At 43.1% G+C, this 17,348-nt stretch overlaps 1 protein-coding gene across 1 annotated transcript in view; it reads right to left on the minus strand.

The window, feature by feature from the left end:
• Positions 1–1,391: 1,391 nt before the first annotated feature.
• The window catches only part of ATP8B1 (ATPase phospholipid transporting 8B1), a 113,164-nt gene continuing 97,207 nt past the window's right edge, over positions 1,392–17,348 (minus strand). The window contains exons 21-28 of the mRNA XM_055417434.2: positions 16,356–16,488; positions 15,584–15,872; positions 11,205–11,428; positions 9,960–10,043; positions 8,766–9,011; positions 8,308–8,446; positions 4,237–4,367; positions 1,392–3,097 (exon numbers count right to left, since the gene is read on the minus strand). Coding sequence (XP_055273409.1) covers positions 2,873–3,097; positions 4,237–4,367; positions 8,308–8,446; positions 8,766–9,011; positions 9,960–10,043; positions 11,205–11,428; positions 15,584–15,872; positions 16,356–16,488 — 1,471 coding nt within the window. The 3' untranslated portion in view covers positions 1,392–2,872. The remainder of the gene's footprint in view (positions 3,098–4,236; positions 4,368–8,307; positions 8,447–8,765; positions 9,012–9,959; positions 10,044–11,204; positions 11,429–15,583; positions 15,873–16,355; positions 16,489–17,348) is intronic.

Genomic DNA, 17,348 nt, shown 5'->3' on the forward strand with positions numbered 1-17,348 from the left:
GGACAGGGAGGCCTGGCGTGCTGTGATTCATGGGGTCGCGGAGAGTCGGACACGACTGAGCGACCGAACTGAACTGAACTGAGGGTACATTTTGCTACCACATTGGAGTCTGTTAAGAACCGTTTTCTCTCCACCAGGTGTCTTTACTCGACAGTGTCTGGTCCTGAGCGTCAGCAGGAACCTTTAGGTGGCGCTCTTTTGTTAAAAACATTTGTTCCTCACCAGTTTAAATACAGTCGTGTATCCTAAGGAAAAATGGCCTTTTTTTTTTAAAAAGGGACCATCCCCAGGTCTGCTCAGATTTTCTCATACCATTTCTATTACAGAGGCTAATAATCAATCTGTCCTGTCTCCTCCCCCCGCCCCACTTCAGTGGGTTGCCCTGACGCAGGCATGAAATTCTGCTCCGGAAGCAGTCTGTCCGGTGCAGAATAGCCGAGAGTGGGGGTCCTGATTTCCTCCCTTACAAAACACCCCTAGAACTAGAACTCTGTCATCACCTGCTACTACTCCTGATACCTCCCCCCAAAGTCCTCCATTTCTGTCCTCCTTCAAAGAACCTCCTCCTCTGTAAGGTAGAGGGGTCACTTCCCTAATGGGGTCCCAGCCTGCCTTCCTGTCTAGGAGCTGACCACCTGTCCCGCAGCCGTGCGTCAGCCTTGGCCCTCCTGGTCCCTACCTGCTCTCCTGCCCTTCAACAACATGATAGTTTCCCTTTGCGCATTTTTCTGCCAGCCCTTCACCCCGTAATTTCTGAACTGTTTACCCACTTCCCAACCCCTGCTTTTGGCCAGGGGTTACTGTTGCTCTTGTTCTACCTCCAGGGAGCTGAGGTCACTTGGGTGAACTGTCCCCCTTCTGGTATCCTAAGATGCACTCTCCCTGGATACGGTTGTTCTTCAGTTCAGTTCAGTTCAGTTCAGTCGCTCAGTCGTGTCCGACTCTCCGCGACCCCATGAATCACAGCACGCCAGGCCTCCCTGTCCATCACCAACTCCCGGAGTACACTCAAACTCATGTCCACAGAGTCGGTGATGCCATCCAGCCATCTCATTCTCCGTCGTCCCCTTCTCCTCCCGCCCCCAACCTTTCCCAGCATCAGAGTCTTTTCCAGTGAGTCAACTCGTCTCATGAGGTGGCCAAAGTATTGGAGTTTCAGCTTTAGCATCAGTCCCTCCAATGAACATCCAACCAACCGTTAACCCATACTCAGACTCTGCAGTCGGAGCCTCTTGTCTCAGCCACTTTGCTCCAACACTTAGTACCCCATCTGCAACTTCTCACCACAAAGGACCCCTGTGTTCCTTTAGAAGCCAGGCAGGCCTAGATTCTCTATCATCTGCCCCACTCTAAAAGAACTTAAAAAATACTTTAACAGATTGTACTTCCCAAAAATTTTACCAAAGCGTTTATTTTTTAAACAAAAATATACATTAATCTCAGATTTACAGAATATAGAAATAATTTATCCAAAACAATTTGCATTTTAAAATTAATATTGCACCCAACCATGGAAGTCTTTGACACATTTGCATTGTCGACCTTTCCCACAATTCACAAAACGGGAGAGAAATCTGAAACTGACAGAATTACACAAGCTAACTTTTCTTTACAAAAAAAAATAATAATAACCTTACAATTTTTTATTTACAAGATAAAAGTTGTAAACTTCCAGAAATTTACTTCCATAGAATAAAAAGCTAAACATTCTTTGCTTATACCTGGACGATGAACTATTTACACACTGTGAATTCCTCATAAGGAACTCAAATGAATATTGTGAACATTCACAACCTCATGGTAAAGAACACAATTATTGAAGACAACTCTGTATCTTCACTGGAATATGAAAATGAAAGTGTGAAACACAAAGAATGAGAAAAGCCCCTGGATAAATAACTCTTACCTCTTTGAGGCCAGTTTCCATAACTGCCAAAGTTATCTTCAATTTTAGAAGGATACACTATTAGTCTTAGGAATATGGCTACCAACAGCCATTTCTCTTAAGTAGAAAAGAATGAGGTCTCTGTTTTATGTCCCTTATAAAACACTTTATACATAGGCAGGCACAAAAGTTTGCTTTTCAAAAGAAAGCTTTGCAGAATATTCTGCAATTTATCACTGATACCCTCAGTTTTTAAAAGCTTTTTTTAAAAAAAACCCATAAATATTTAAATGCATCTTTTTTTTAAATCGACAATAGACAATAAGCTCACTTGGTTCTACAGGAAGTGGCTGCAACAATGTACAACAGTAAGAGTAAACGTATGTAACCTACTTTTTTAACCTGGTACTAAACAGAAACAGACTCAGGCCTTGTGTTTATGAAATGTGAAGTCATTTTTGTTGATTGAGCGGGATTAAATCCACATGAGAACATGAAATCACGCAGTCCCATTATCAACTCTGAAGAAGACCACTTAGCTTTTAGGAGATGAACATTCATGAGTCTTCTGTCATTACTATTATAAGGCTTTGTTATAGTAAGGTAGACTCCAGGAAAAAAAGGGAGCCTCTGGGAAATTCCTGACAAAGATCCCAGACAGGAAGAGCTTACTAATTTTATAAAACGATACCATTTTAACTGAAATAGAAGACGTTTTCAAATTCTCTTGTCCTAGATTGAGATGGAGTTTAAAATGTTCGCTTTGAATTATAACAAAACGTCAGGATCTGAATAATCTGACTTTTCAAAAGTTCTTCCTGGGTTGGACGGTTGCCACAGCAAAACTAAGTCGTTTGCTGAAAAGGTTCTTGTCTTCAGCATCCTCGTGACAAGTTCAGTTTTTTACAAAAAGTTCCCAGTCTCATAAAAAAAGAAAGACAAAGACGTTTCCTTCGCGTGACTGCTTTCCTCCAGGTCCCCGGGCGCTCAGCGCTCCGCCGTGCGCCTGTACTCCGCCGACCCGTCGGCGAGGACCCCGTCCAGGGGCGAGCGCTTCTTGCGGATGCTGCGGCCGGAGGAGATGAGGTCGGCGTAGCCGCGCTGGTGCGAGAAGGCGTAGGCCGAGCGCCGCGTGGACACGCCGCGGCGGAACACGTGCTGCCGCCGCTGCCACTGCTCCTCGGCCGCCAGCTGCTTGCGGTGCTTCTGAATCTGCGGGCGAGGCGGGGCCGGATGGAAACGCGGGCCTGTGCCCGCAGAGGGAGCCCCCCGGCCCGAGCGGGCCCTGGACTGGGCTTCCCCGCACCCGCCTCCCTGAGGGGTGGGCATCTCCCTCTTGGCTTGAGGGGCGGCGGCGGGGGCAGGGGTCTACGGGCTTGCACGCTCTCAGAGCTAGAAGCAGGGCAGCCAGGACTCCCACGCCTCAGCTGCTGCTCTTCCCAGGTCCCAGGGCGCACTGGCCCAGTTTTAGAGAAGACCCTTCGTGTCTCTGGGTGTTTAATGCACGCTCTGGTCAGCGGGGGAGGGAGAGACAGAGGACAGGAAGGCGCCTTGCCCGCCTGGCAGCTTCTCTCTCCTCCTTTCTGATGGAGATGGCGCTTATCCAGGTGCCCTCCTCCTCCTCCTCACAGCTACACTCCTCCTGGGACGTGGACTCCACCCGCAGGGTGGGACCGACGGGTTTCCCTTGTTCTCGACTAGTCCAGGAATGGGCATGTGCTCTAATTCTAGCTCAGGAGACATGAAGGGAGTGTGCTGAGTCCTCCCCAAACTGGCCAGGCTCCTAAGGGAAAGCTCCAGGAGAATCCGTCTCTAATCTTCCCCTGGATACTGACATGGCAGGATGCAGTGCCAAGAACTGCTGTAGCCATCTTTCAGAAAGATGAAGCAAACCGTGGAGCGCAGAGGGGAGAGAAAGAAACCCAGCCCGCTGCTCATCACCTGAGCCTGAAGCCTGTTCTGTGAGTGGAGGTGGTACATTACCACTGAGCCCTTTTGAGCCGTATCTTCCTGATACTTGCAGCTCAAAGGATCCTGCTATAAGAGGTGACATTTGTCTTTAAATGGAAAAAAAAATCCCAACCTGTATGCAGGGCAAAATACTAATATTATAATTGCTAAATTGAGAGGGTGGGTGTATGTACTGTTCTTCCTTTTTTATAATAAAAACAAGCAAACAAAAATGCCAGTCCCAGGGGACTTACTTGCAAGGTGGAGTTAAAGAGAAGTAGTCCTAAAAACAGACCAAACTTCCTAAGAGCTGAGAATTTTGCAGGAAAGCTGCTTTAGAGAAAGGCTATGGTTTCTGTGAGAGGCACTCTGAGTTAGGAGAAGTCAGTTTTTTTCTGTACCTTATCGCTTTCTGATGGCCAGATGGTCATTGACAAGAAGCGAATGGCAACGACGGGCAGCAGGCACACAGCAACGGTCAGGATGATGGTCAGCCAAATATATGGCTGTCTCAGCGCGTTTGAAGCTGTGCCTGGAAGAGGCACAGAGCATGACTCACAATGGTCCTTTCATCCCAGGGAGGACATGGCTAATATTCCACAGCCCACAAATGGATTCTTTCCGGTGAATTTTTACAACCAGATTGCCCTCCCCAGAACATCCCATCACCACTCAAGGAGTGAACATTTTAAAACCAGACTAAATTCTTTGGAGGGACTGATGCTAAAGCTGAAACTGCAATACTTTGGCCACCTCATGCGACGAGTTGACTCACTGGAAAAGATTCTGATGCTGGGAAAGGTTGGGGGCGGGAGGAGAAGGGGACGACAGAGAATGAGATGGCTGGATGGCATCACCGACTCTGTGGACGTGAGTCTGAGTGAACTCCGGGAGTTGGTGATGGACAGGGAGGTCTGGCGTGCTGTGATTCATGGGGTCGTGGAGAGTCGGACACGACTGAGCGACTGAACTGAACTGACTGAAATTCTTTGGAACAAGGCAAATTTATACAAGTGAATAAATAAGGAAAAAAGGTATATTTGTTATCACTGAATTAATTAGAAATGTAAAAGTAGGCAATTTATACCTTTGGATTTTTTTTCAGGAACCTAAAAAAGCACTTTCCTATATATACCTGTGGCTGATTCATGTTGATGTACGGCAGAAACCAGCACAATACTGTAAAGCAATTATCCTTCAATTAAAAATAATTTTTTTAGAAAAGCATTTTCCAATTTATACCTTTGGTTTGAAACTCCACATGTTAACAGTGGGCACTACTATTTGTGGGTAAGCCTTATGCTGGGTGTTTTATACAGATCATGCCATTTACTCATTTCTGAGAGGTGAGTATTGCCGTCTTTATTACATGAAGAAACCAAGTCGTGGAGAAGTATTAATAAAAAATTGATCCAAGCCGTGCAACTCCTGAATTAAAATCCATATCCATCCAGCTAGAGCTTGGCTTATTCCACTGAATTTGGCTTCTAGTTTTTTATGTCAGAGGAAGTAACAATTCAATTCTGTTAAAACAATCAGGTAATCATATATACTACTTAATTTTAAAACTGAGCCAAATTTGTAACAATATTTTCTGCATTTGATACTGTGAGTTTATAAAAATAATAGTGTTTATTTTTTAAATGTGATTTTAACACTGATAAATGTGTATGGGTTTAGAAAACACTCCCTATGGGAATATCCTAAGTAACCGGGTACTAAAATTTTAAAATGCAGTCACAGTAAGGAAGAACACAGACAAAAGAAAAAAAAAAGAGCTCAATTCCAATAAGGAAAGGGTTATTCCCACATACGTGCTCAGTTGTGTCCAACTCTTTGTGACCCCATGTACTGTAGCCTGCCAGGTTGCTCTGTCCCTGGAATATTCCGGGAAAAAATACTAGAGTGAATTGCCATGCCCTCCTCCAGGGGAACTTGCGGACCCAAGGATTGAACCCACATTTCCTGCATCTCCCGCATTGCAGGTGGATTCAGCACAGCTACTGCCTTTTATAACCAAGCAACTGGTCATTTTAGAAAATTCTCTTACAGGGAAACAAGTTTATGGGGCATTTTTTTTTTCCATTTTGAATCCAAGCAACACTATCCATAGTAAGTTCATAAATTCTGATTTATGCTATTTATAAATTTTATATTTATCAGTTCATTCTAACATTTGTCCATTTGTCATATTTTATACAGCTGTAAACTATTGTTTTTCATATGTTTACTTACTGCTCTGTGCACATATTTCTGATGATACACTCCACTTTGAAGTTCTAGAATTCCATCATAATTTCTTTTACTAATTTGATATTCTTAGGTCTTTGGATTATTTCCAGTTTTTAAAAGACAGAAGTGTTGTAGTGATACAATCTTTGTACAGATTACCTTTCCAAAGTTTGGTGTGTTTCATCTTAGGGTATATTCCTCATGTGGAAATACTAAATCAAAATGTACCTCAAAATTTGTTATGTATTTCTAGGTAGTGTTTTAGAAAAATTAAACTATCATAGTATCAGTTCAGTTCAGTCGCTCAGTCGTGTCCGACTCTCCGTGACCCTATGAATCACAGCACACCAGGCCTCCCTGTCCATCACCAACTCCCGGAGTTCACTCAAACCCATGTCCACAGAGTCGGTGATGCCATCCAGCCATCTAATTCTCGGTCGTCCCCTTCTCCTCCTGCCCCCAACCGTTCCCAGCATCAGAGTCTTTTCCAGTGAGTCAACTCGTCATATGAGGTGGCCAAAGTATTGCAGTTTCAGCTTTAGCATCAGTCCTTCCAATGAACACCCAGGATCGATCTCCCTTAGAATGGACTGGTTGGATCTCCTTGCGGTACAAGGGACTCTCAAGAGTCTTCTTCAACACCACAGTTCAAAAGCATCAATTCTTCGGCGATCAGCTTTCTTCACAGTCCAACTCTCACTTCCATACATGACCACGGGAAAAACCATAGCCTTGACTAGACGGACCTTGGTTGGCAAAGTAATGTCTCTGCTTTTTAATATATTATCAAGGTTGGTCATAACTTTCCTTCCAAGGAGTAAGCATCTTTTAATTTCATGGCTGCAATCAGCATCTGCAGTGATTTTGGAGCCAAAAAAAATAAAGTCTGACACTGTTTCCACTGTTTTTCCATCTATTTCCCATGAAGTGATGGGACCAGATGCCACAATCTTTGTTTTCTGAATGTTGAGCTTCAAGCCAACCTTTTCACTCTCCTCTTTCACTTTCATCAAGAGGCTTTTGAGTTCCTCTTCACTTTCTGCCATAAGTGTTCTGTCATCTGCATATCTGAGGTTATTGATATTTCTCCTGGCAATCTTGATTCCAGCTTGTGCTTCTTCCAGCCCAGCGTTCCTCATGATGTACTCTGCATATAAGTTAAATAAGCAGGGTGACAATATACAGCCTTGACGCACTCCCTTTCCTATTTGGAACCAGTCTGTTGTTCCATGTAAAGTTCTGACTGTTGCTTCCTGACCTGCATACAGGTTTCTCAAGAGGCAGGTCAGGTGGTCTGGGATTCCCATCTCTTTCAGAATTTTCCACAGTTTATTGTGATCCACACAGTCAAAGGCTTTGGCGTAGTCAATGAAACAGAAATAGATGTTTTTCTGGAACTCTCTTGCTTTCTCCATGATCCAGCGGATGTTGGCAATTTGATCTCTGGTTCCTCTGCCTTTTCTAAAACCTGCTTGAACATCTGGGAGTTCATGGTTCACATATTGCTGAAGCCTGGCTTGGAGAATTTTGAGCATGACTTTACTAGCGTATGAGACGAGTGCAATTGTGCGGTAGTTTGAGCATTCTTTGGCATTGCCTTTCTCTGGGATTGGAATGAAGACTGACCTTTTCCAGTCCTGTGGCCACTGCTGAGTTTTCCAAATGTGCTGGCATATTGAGTGCAGCACTTTCACAGCATCATCTTTCAAGATTTGAAATAGCTCAACTGGAATTCCATCACCACCACTAGCTTTGTTCCTAGTGATGCTTTCTAAGGCCCACTTGACTTCACATTCCAAGATGTCTGGCTCTAGGTCAGTGATCACGTTATCGTGACTATCTTGGTTGTGAAGATCTTTTTTGTACAGTTCTTCTGTGTATTCTTGCCACCTCTTCTTAATATCTTCTGCTTCTGTTAGGTCCATACCATTTCTGTCCTTTATCGAGCATGTACTATATTGGGAAACATGTATCCCTAGTTTCCCAGTAACCTTCCAATATTAGATTTTATGGAGGAAATAAAAAGCACAGTTATAGCTTAAAGTTATTTTAATTTGCTTTCCTCCCATCAAGTTACCCTGCTTCCAACCCACTAGCCACCATTCAGTCTCTAATCAGGACATTAATTTTCACTCGCAGTAATTCACACTTCATGTTTTTACTTACCCTGAAGTTATGTCAGAATCTAAATTAATGACATTTTTCCATTTATTTATTTTTGGAATTTAGAAAATACCAACCTGTAAATTGAAATGCAGATGGAAAGAGAACATGTATCCCAGCACTATGAAAGTCAAACATGATGCCAAAATAAAGCGCAATGCTTCCAAAAATTGAAAAAGCATTCACAAAAGTCCAGTAAGAAGTATCCAAGCCAATCTGTTGAGAAACCAGAGAAAAACAGAGCATTCATTTTGGGGAGTTAGAAAGAAATAAAGGATCTAAGGATTCTGAAAATAGAATTCAGCAATTTAGGCATGATTTGGCTTCTGAACAATCAGAAGCTGCTCTTGGCTCAGGCAAGAAATAGGAAACACGTTTGTTATAAGGGATGAAAATACCATCCATTCATACTTGCAGAGTGGCAGAGGCTCGGTTGGTGGGAAAGTGGGAGCCAGGCAGATGTGCCTGCTGGTTTACACACAGAAATGGATGCAGCATCACTTGGTGCTAGACACAGTCAGCTAAAGCCACATACCTGGAAGTTGACTGTTATGATGAGAGCAGAGGCAATCGTGACAGCGAAAGACTGGTAGTCCGAGGGCGCCTCTCCATCCTGCCCCATGGTCTGCGTATAGGCTCCATAAGGTATAAAGAAGAGGACCAGGGAAGTTAAAACCCCGTGCAGCAAGCTGACGAAGAATCTCCTGTAGTTGAAAAGCAAGTCTCTCTGTCCCACCACGTATAAGCCGGGGAAGCGGAGGCTCAGTTTGTCGCTCACGTCCTTAAGGGGAAAACACGGAGTTGAGTGCACTGCCGGTCAGGATCCAAGAACTCAGACACATTCATTACAACTTCTATCTCACAAAGAACTGCGACTTGTTTTCAGGAAGGCAGAGACGAAAGATAAATCCTGAATAATTTCATTGTGCAGACAGCAACTTCATTACTGTGCTAAGTTGCTTCAGTTGTGTCCAACTCTGAGACCCCCATGGACTGCCAGGCTTCTCTGTCCGTGGAGTTCTCCAGGCAAGAATACTGGAGTGGGTAGCCTTTCCCTTCTCCAGGGGATCTTCCTGACCCAGGGAGTGAATCCAGCTCTCCCACATTGCGGGCAGATTCTTTACCATCTGAGCCACTAGGGAAGTAGCCCACCATTATTTGAAATTTAATTTTAAGAGACTAGGTAAACTACTATTTTCTACTTACAGAAAGCAAATTAGTAATGTTAAAAAAAAAAAAAACAGTATAGGAAGACTTTTTTTTTTTTACCTCCTGAGAGATTACTGTTTCTCATTCTTTGAGAAAGCATTTTCACATTCATGATCAGCTAATTCCAGATTATTCTTTTTATTCATTAAAGCAGCTTCTATAAAAATTGCAACTAGATAGAATGTAGATTTAATTAAACCAAGAAGTTTGGGGAGGTATTAAAATAATTTACTTTAAAAATGTATAAGTCATTATCATAGAGACATACTATATTGTTAGGTATCTAATAGGAAAACTTCAGCGTCCAAAATGAGGATAACAAACTTGTTAATGGATTCAACCTAGGCACAGAAATCTTCTTTTCTTATTCTAAAACCAGAAGCACGACGGTTATTGCCTGACAGCAGAAATATAAGAGGGCTCACTCAGAAAGAAGTGAAAGCCAAGAGAAGACATTGGAATGTGTGCTTTGCTAAGGTGCTCAGTCTGTGCCGAGCACCCGTCTGTACCGGGCTCCTACCTGGTCGAGCAGCCCCATGAGCAGCACGGGCAGGCTGGAGTACAGCACGTTGTAGAGGGTGATGAACCAGTCTTCATACGCGGTCTATGAGGGGCGACAGGGTCTGTGTGTTACCAACCGAGAGACGTGGCCAGGCCAGTCCGTGCGCGCACCTGCCCTCTCAAAGCAGGGACACCCCCAGGGAGAGGACTCAGAGGGCTTCTCACAGTCACCTCCCTCCTCAAATAAGTGGGGAGAAGAGTCTAGTCTATGTGAAAAATGCTGGAAAACAGATCTGTGTTCATCCTCTTTTGAATGAGATTACATCCAGCTGGTTCACATGTGTACCGTTCAGATTTGCTTTTATCTCACTGGTCCAGCATTTCCAGTCAGACATTATATAAAACATTTTGAATATAAGAAAGAGGCTTCTGAAAGGGATAAGCAAGACTGTGCACACACCAGTCCTCTGAGGGCGGGGGGAGGATCAGGATGGGGAGAGGAAACGGGCTGACTCAGCACCAACATTGCTGCACAGTCCTGCACAGAAGCAGGAAGAAGAGTCCAGTCCTGCTCAGGACCTCCTGGCCCAGTTTCTACACCGGGCCTTCTCTTATGCCAGTTGTCTGTGGCATAGCATCAGAGAGGTTTGGACAACCACAGGCACTGGCTTAGGTTCCTATTTATTTTACTAATGGTATTTTTCTGCCGTATCACCAATTTAACATGTTAGATATGTTCCCACTCCAATTGTAGCAAAAGATAAAAATTTAAAAACCAGCAGCAACGGAGACATAATGGGTCTATGATCACCTGAAGTTTATATAATCCCTTTCAGTTCAGTTCAGTTTAGTTCAGTTCCTCAGTTGTGTCAGACTCTTTGCGACCCCATGAATCACAGCACGCCAGGCCTCCCTGTCCTTTAGTTACAATATAATTTTATACTTAAATCTGAAGAGTTTGTTCCAAGCTGAACAATTTGTTATCACTATTCTTAAAGGTAAGATGACTTGGGGAAAAAAAAAAAATCTAAGGTGAAGGCAAAGACACACAAAAGTCAATAGGCCAGGAACAGATCCTGCCTGTTTTAAAGGCAAAGTAAGTTCAAAGCAGCAGAAACATTTTAGAAAATTCATAAACTTAATTGATCTATGTCTCAATTACTAAGAGACAGCACCAAAACTCTGAACGTGGAAGGAAAAAATATAAATGTTTTTTTCAGAAGTAGTTTTATTCATGTAAGAGAAGATGGTGGTGGTATGTTACCTGTGCAGAGTACCCATTGAAGAAGGAGTACCAGAAATGAACCAAAGTAAAGGCAAAGTTTTTATAGAAGAAGTATCGCAGGAACTTGCACATCCTTATGTAAGACCACCGGCCATGCACCAACAGCAGTCTCTGCAGGTATCTGAACTGTGCAAAGGAATAGTCACTGGACATGACAGCTTGCATGCCTTCTTGTCCACTTATTCCAACACCGATGTGGGCAGCTGCGGGATGAGGAAGCAGATACTGTGAATCATAAGCTTGTTTTAAAGAAAACATTGCGATGATAAAACTGTTTCTATGGCGATACAAAAAAACCAAAACTACCTGACATTTATGAAACAATAAATGCGAAGGCTATTGCTCACAATCCTCTACACCCAGCTTCTGAACTCACAGTCACAGGTACAGGTTGCTACACAGAGCACATGGTTGGGCCTCCATAAATATTTGTGTAAGGATATCCATGGGTGAGGAATTCCATCTGGATTATCTGCCCAGCTCATAAGCCATCCTTCCCAACCACAGGGTGAGCCCCAGGCACCCATGTATATACCATGTCTCCCTGCCTCCCTAGCCACAGCTGAGCCAGCCTTGGGCAGATATGTAGTCTGTGGTAGTTACTATGAATTGGCTCTCATTCTTCATTCTAAAATTTTACTTTAATTAGAGAGGTGGGAAAGCAAATAAAACCCCTGTGCTCAGACTCCCTTGCAGCTAGGTCCTCTTCGTGAATTAGGCTCCACTTTTTTGGCCCCACTTGTGACTTGGAAGCAGAAGTAGATGGGAGCCCAGCATCCCTTCCCTGTTTGGCACTTCTGCAGCAGACTCCATATATCCATTCTCCAACTTCCTGGATGCTGATAAACAACTGCAAGGGCTTCTTGACTGGACAGCTCTTTAGAGGAGCCTCAACTCTTAAAAACTCCTCTGGCAAGTGATGCAGATTTGGAGACACCACCTGGAACCAGCCTTTCTCAGTCCATCCAGAATTTCAGTGAGCACCTAGTCCCCTGTATTAATCACTTCCTACTTAGAGTACCTATAGGGATTTGTTTCCCTCAGTCTCTCTTGGTGTTTTGGAATTAGGATTTGGGTGTGTTTGTCTGGAACGTTGGCGTGTAAATTTGTGAGTTGTGGGATGGATATACTTCTTTCTGAGGCGCTGAGAAAGTAATCTAGAGAAAGGGTGAGAGAGACAGACTCTGGGTTCTTGGTTCTGCTTCTTGGTTCTCGCCTTATCCAGAGGCCTGGCTCCTTGAGCAACACATATTTGTAGCTTTTAAATTAGGTTTCTTTTTCTTGTATGCTAACTTTAATTGTTCTCCAAGACTTGAAATCAAAAGTGTTTTAACTTAGATACTGTTAAACTTTCAAAGGCTTATTCATGGCCCACTGAGACCTTAGGACAGACAGTCGTTTTAAGGGGAGGAAGGTTTCCAGAATGGATAAAAATAACAGTCCCAGTTTTATCCATCTTTCCAATAGTCATTAAATTATATGTTCCACTTAGAGAATTATGAGTGTGATCTAGGTCTTAAAAGTATGGAAGACAAACAGTGAGGTCATTTTGAGAACATGTGTTGGAGAACACAGTCTACTGTTGCTCAGACCCTGAGAAGTGTCTGCCAGTTCAGCAGAGTTTCCAACTAAAAGAAGCTCCAAAACCCCTGCCCCAGTTGCATAATACAAGGTCTGACAAATTCGAGACCTTAACACAGTGACTTGTCCAAAACCTCTGTTTTTTAATAACACTCTGCAATTCTAAAAAAAAAAAAAAAAATAGAATAAACTGCATCTCAATCAATATTTATGACCTCTTTCTAAACACATAAATAGTTCTTAATGACCAGTCATGGTTGCCAGACTGCTCTTTCCTACCAAACCATGGCCTTCTTTCCCAAACAAGTAACAGGGAAATGTTGCGATTCTTCAGGACGAGGAGCCCCTGAGCTCGGCCGCGACATCTCGGCCAGCCTCTGCGGTGCAGACCAAGGACAGTGTGTGAAGTGAACATTGTCACAGTTCACAGGGTGACTCAAGGCAGCTAAGCAGATGGACTTTATAAGGCCACACTGCTTGTGTTTTCCTGAAAACTAAATATAGACACCTAGATTTTCCTGAAGTTTCAGATGTGGTTTTAAATGCCTTCTGAGTAGATTGCTTCATAATTCCCTAACAAACTGATAGTTTCTTCCTGCCTCTTTAATGTCTCTTGTTCATTCTCAGGGTTTCGGCCAAGTAAAACACCACCTCCCAGCCATCTTCAGGCACAAAGGAGGGAGAGGGCAGCCCCTGAGGGTCCCTGGGTCCTTGCTAGGGGCAAACTGGTGGACTGCAATTCCCTCCACTTCTACTGGACTACACCACTAACCATGAAACATATTAGGAAATGGTCAGATTTTTTTAGACACTTAAATTCCACTGTACTACTTTATAGACAACGATTTCTTTCTATGCCTTGTTCCTGATGCAGGTAAAAGAGAGAACAGTTTTCACAAAGAGGTACTTAACAATACTTGGATTAAGCTACAGACTTCCAAGGAGACCTGAGATTCTCTGACTTTCATCCCAAAAGGATGCCTCCTACATTATATATAAAAGCATCTACCATATAACACAGCTTAATAAAATGCTTAAAACTGCTAATGAAAAAACAGTCTCTAGGAGATTCATCTATGCCGACTCTCTGTGATCCCTTTTGCTATCAACTAGTTTTCGCTTTCACACATTGGAGAAGGAAATGGCAACCCACTCCAGTGTTCTTGCCTGGAGAATCCCAGGGACGGGGGAGCCTGGTGGGCTTCCGTCTATGGGGTCACACAGAGTCGGACACGACTGAGGTGACTTAGCAGCAGCAGCAGTGAGCCCAGAGGAACAAGAGCTTTCAAGTCTCTCACATAGTCAGATGGTAAGTCTGTAAGGGAATCCCCTTTCCCCAGTATCTAGAAGTCTTTGCTATAACTGAAGAAAAATCATGTTTGAGTTACTTTTTTGGCAGAGGTATTTATATTAAGGTACGTAATGGAAAATAATCTAGAACTAGCTGCAGAGGAAAGAAACACCCGATTCAGAGCAAGAAATGCCATTCGCGTGGCAGGATGAGCATGTGCAAAACAGTGCAGAGAAATTAAACTGATAGAAGCCACAGACACACACGGTAAAGAAGCAAGAAGACGTACATGATAGAGCCGACTCCTGTTGAGGAAGATAAAGTTGGAATATTCTTAGTATACATCAAGGAGGAGGAGAAAGAGACTCTAAGGAAAGAAAGAGACACATGAGTTACAAAATTGGCTGAATTCAAAGTCTAGTTATATACATAATCCATTTAAGCTACCCAGCACTACAGGACATGTGCATACATGCCATGGATTGTTCATCTTAATATCACAAACCTAGAGGTGACATCAGAGACAATTTTCTTGTTCACAAATGAGAAAGCTGATGCCTGAGCATGAACCCAGGGTGACACAGCATGTTGGTATTAGGATGAACACAAGTATTTAGATCTCATTCAGGCATTTTCATTACAAGTATGATACCCCTTACAAGTTCTACAGGGAAACAAAAGGACCAGGATTCAGACATACTGATGTGGATCTGGTTCCGAATGCTTTAATACCAGCAAAACTATTTCCACAAGACAGGACTCAATCCTTTCATTTGTGGGTACCTAGGGTCCTCTAACAGGCAAAAGACCTTGGGAGGTCAGGAGAATGTTGTGGCCACACTGGAACTTTGCTTCAATGCCAAGTGTGTGTTATGCTGAGCTCACACGCGGTCACTCAATAGTGAAGTTCAACAGTTTACCAACAGCAAGAAGAAAGCCCCAGAAAACAATGCTTAGGTGTGGGAGAGTAATATTCCCCAAACAAATAACAGAATTCAACAATTTATGCCAAGCTCAGCAGAGATTTTTGCAAAACTTACTATATAGTAGGGTTTTCAATAAACCCTAAAGAAATATAGGAGGAGAAGCAGCAAGAGAAAACAAAAAACCAAATCCAAACATATGCAACAGAAGGAAACAAGGATAAGGCCACCCACATGAAACTCATCTACTGGGTTAGCTAAAGAGTTTGTGTGGGTTTTTCCATTAGACGTTATGGAAAAATCTGATCAAGCTTTTTGGCCTGTTTGGCCAACCTGAAACTTGGCACCGTGTATAATACATAGTCATGCCTGCTGCACTCCCCTACTAGATAGACTGTAAGCTTCCTGAGGGCAGGGTCACAAGTGCCGTCATCACAGGTGAGTGCCTTTGTCGAAGGTCTGATTTATGAAAGCCCAGATGATGAAAGCGACCAACCCCTGAAAGGGTCCTGCCATGTCCTTTCTGGCAGCTCGGGTGGCCCTGGCCTGTGGGCGAGACTCACTTTTGATCATGTTGACGTCGTTGGCGCCGTCCCCGATGGCCAGCGTGATGGCCTTCTTGTACCGCTTCACCAGGTCCACCACCATGGCCTTCTGCTTGGGGGTGACGCGGCAGCAGATGACCGCGCTGCACTCGCAGGCCAGGTCCACGAAGTTCCGCTGCTGCTGTTCCTTCTTCACTTCCAGCTTCCTCATGCTCTGTGTCCGCAGCCGCCTCTCTTCTTCCGTCCTGGGGAACTTCAGCTTCAGAATCTTACTTCTCTTGGACTTTTTCTCGAGAAGGATTTCATTCTGTGAAATTAAGGAGGGGAAAGGATTATAGTCTGTTTGGGGTTTTATATCAAGAGTGCCATTCCCAAGATTTTAATCATCTGAGGGATAATTCTGGGGCCACGTCACTGATGATATTGTTCTGATTAAATATTTACTATAAAATTATAGAAGAATTTAAAATGTACAATGGAGAACATTAAAAATTTCTTAGTTGACAAACTAGTAGTAACCACTGCTACCAGTTTATATCATATGATAATATTACATATAATATGATCATATAATATGTAGCATATACATATAATAATATTATATATATCATATATTATTGTATGCATCACTTATGTATCATATGATATTAACTCTCAGGCTTAGGAAATTGCCCTTTCACTTACAGGCTAACAGATTTTAACATTGGTAATTAATATGAAACCATCTAAAATTGGTTCAAGATGACCTGCTTTAGTTTGAGCCAAAGAGAGAGATGCTAATGATACATACCAACCAAGAACCAGTGATTATTAAGGCACGGTTTCCACCAGATGGAAAAAAAGGTTCATACACTTGGGGTACGAATTTTGCATAGACTCCCCCTCTGTTCCTCTGGTTTTCCATCCTTGTATGAAGAAGAGCACTGGGGGGAAATGTAAGCTTGTATAAGCCCATGAACACGCCCTTGGTTGGGAGATAATTTTGACATACAATCTTTTAAAAATAACAATAAAAAACACATTAGCATAAAAGTTATCATCTTTAACTATCTGAGTATACAGTTCAGTAGTAGTACCTATATTCACATTGCTAATCTCCAGAATTTTTTCATCTTTCAAAATGAAACTCCATACTCATTAAATACCAACTCCCTATTTCCCCTTCCCCCAGCTCCTGGTAACCACCTCTTGACTTTCCGTTTCCATGAATATGGCCACCCCAGGTAACGCCCATAATGGAATCATGCAGAATGTGCCTTTTTGTAATTGGTTTATTTCAGTTACTAGTGGCTCCTTTCACTGTTCTCAAGGTTCATTCATGTTGTAGCATATGTCAAAACGTTCTTCCCTTTTAAAGCTGAGTAATATCCTGCACTGCAGGCAGATCCTTTACCGTCTGAGCCACTAGGGAAGCCCCAGTATTCCACCGTATGGATAGAGCACATTTTGTTCATCCATTCGTCCGTCAGCGAAGCCTTGCGCTGCTTCCATCTCTTGGCTATTGTGATTGATGCCACTGTGAACATGGGTGTGCAAATATCTGTGCAAGTCCCTGCTTTTCGTTCGTTGGGATAGATACAGAGAATTGGGACTGCTGGATCATGATAATGCTATTTTACAATGCTTTGAGGAGCCATCATGCTGTTTTCCACAGTGACTGCACCATTTTAAATTCACCAGCAGTGCACAAAGGTTCCAATTTTCCATATACTTGTACAAACACTATTTTCTGTGTTTTTAAAATACTAGCCATCCTAAATCAATGTTAGGTAAAACTGTGGTT

The sequence above is a fragment of the Moschus berezovskii genome, chromosome 28 (genome assembly GCF_049115385.1).
Source record: "Moschus berezovskii isolate FMDL1 chromosome 28, NW_MosBer_1.0, whole genome shotgun sequence".
In the NCBI taxonomy this organism is placed as follows: Eukaryota; Metazoa; Chordata; class Mammalia; order Artiodactyla; family Moschidae; genus Moschus; species Moschus berezovskii.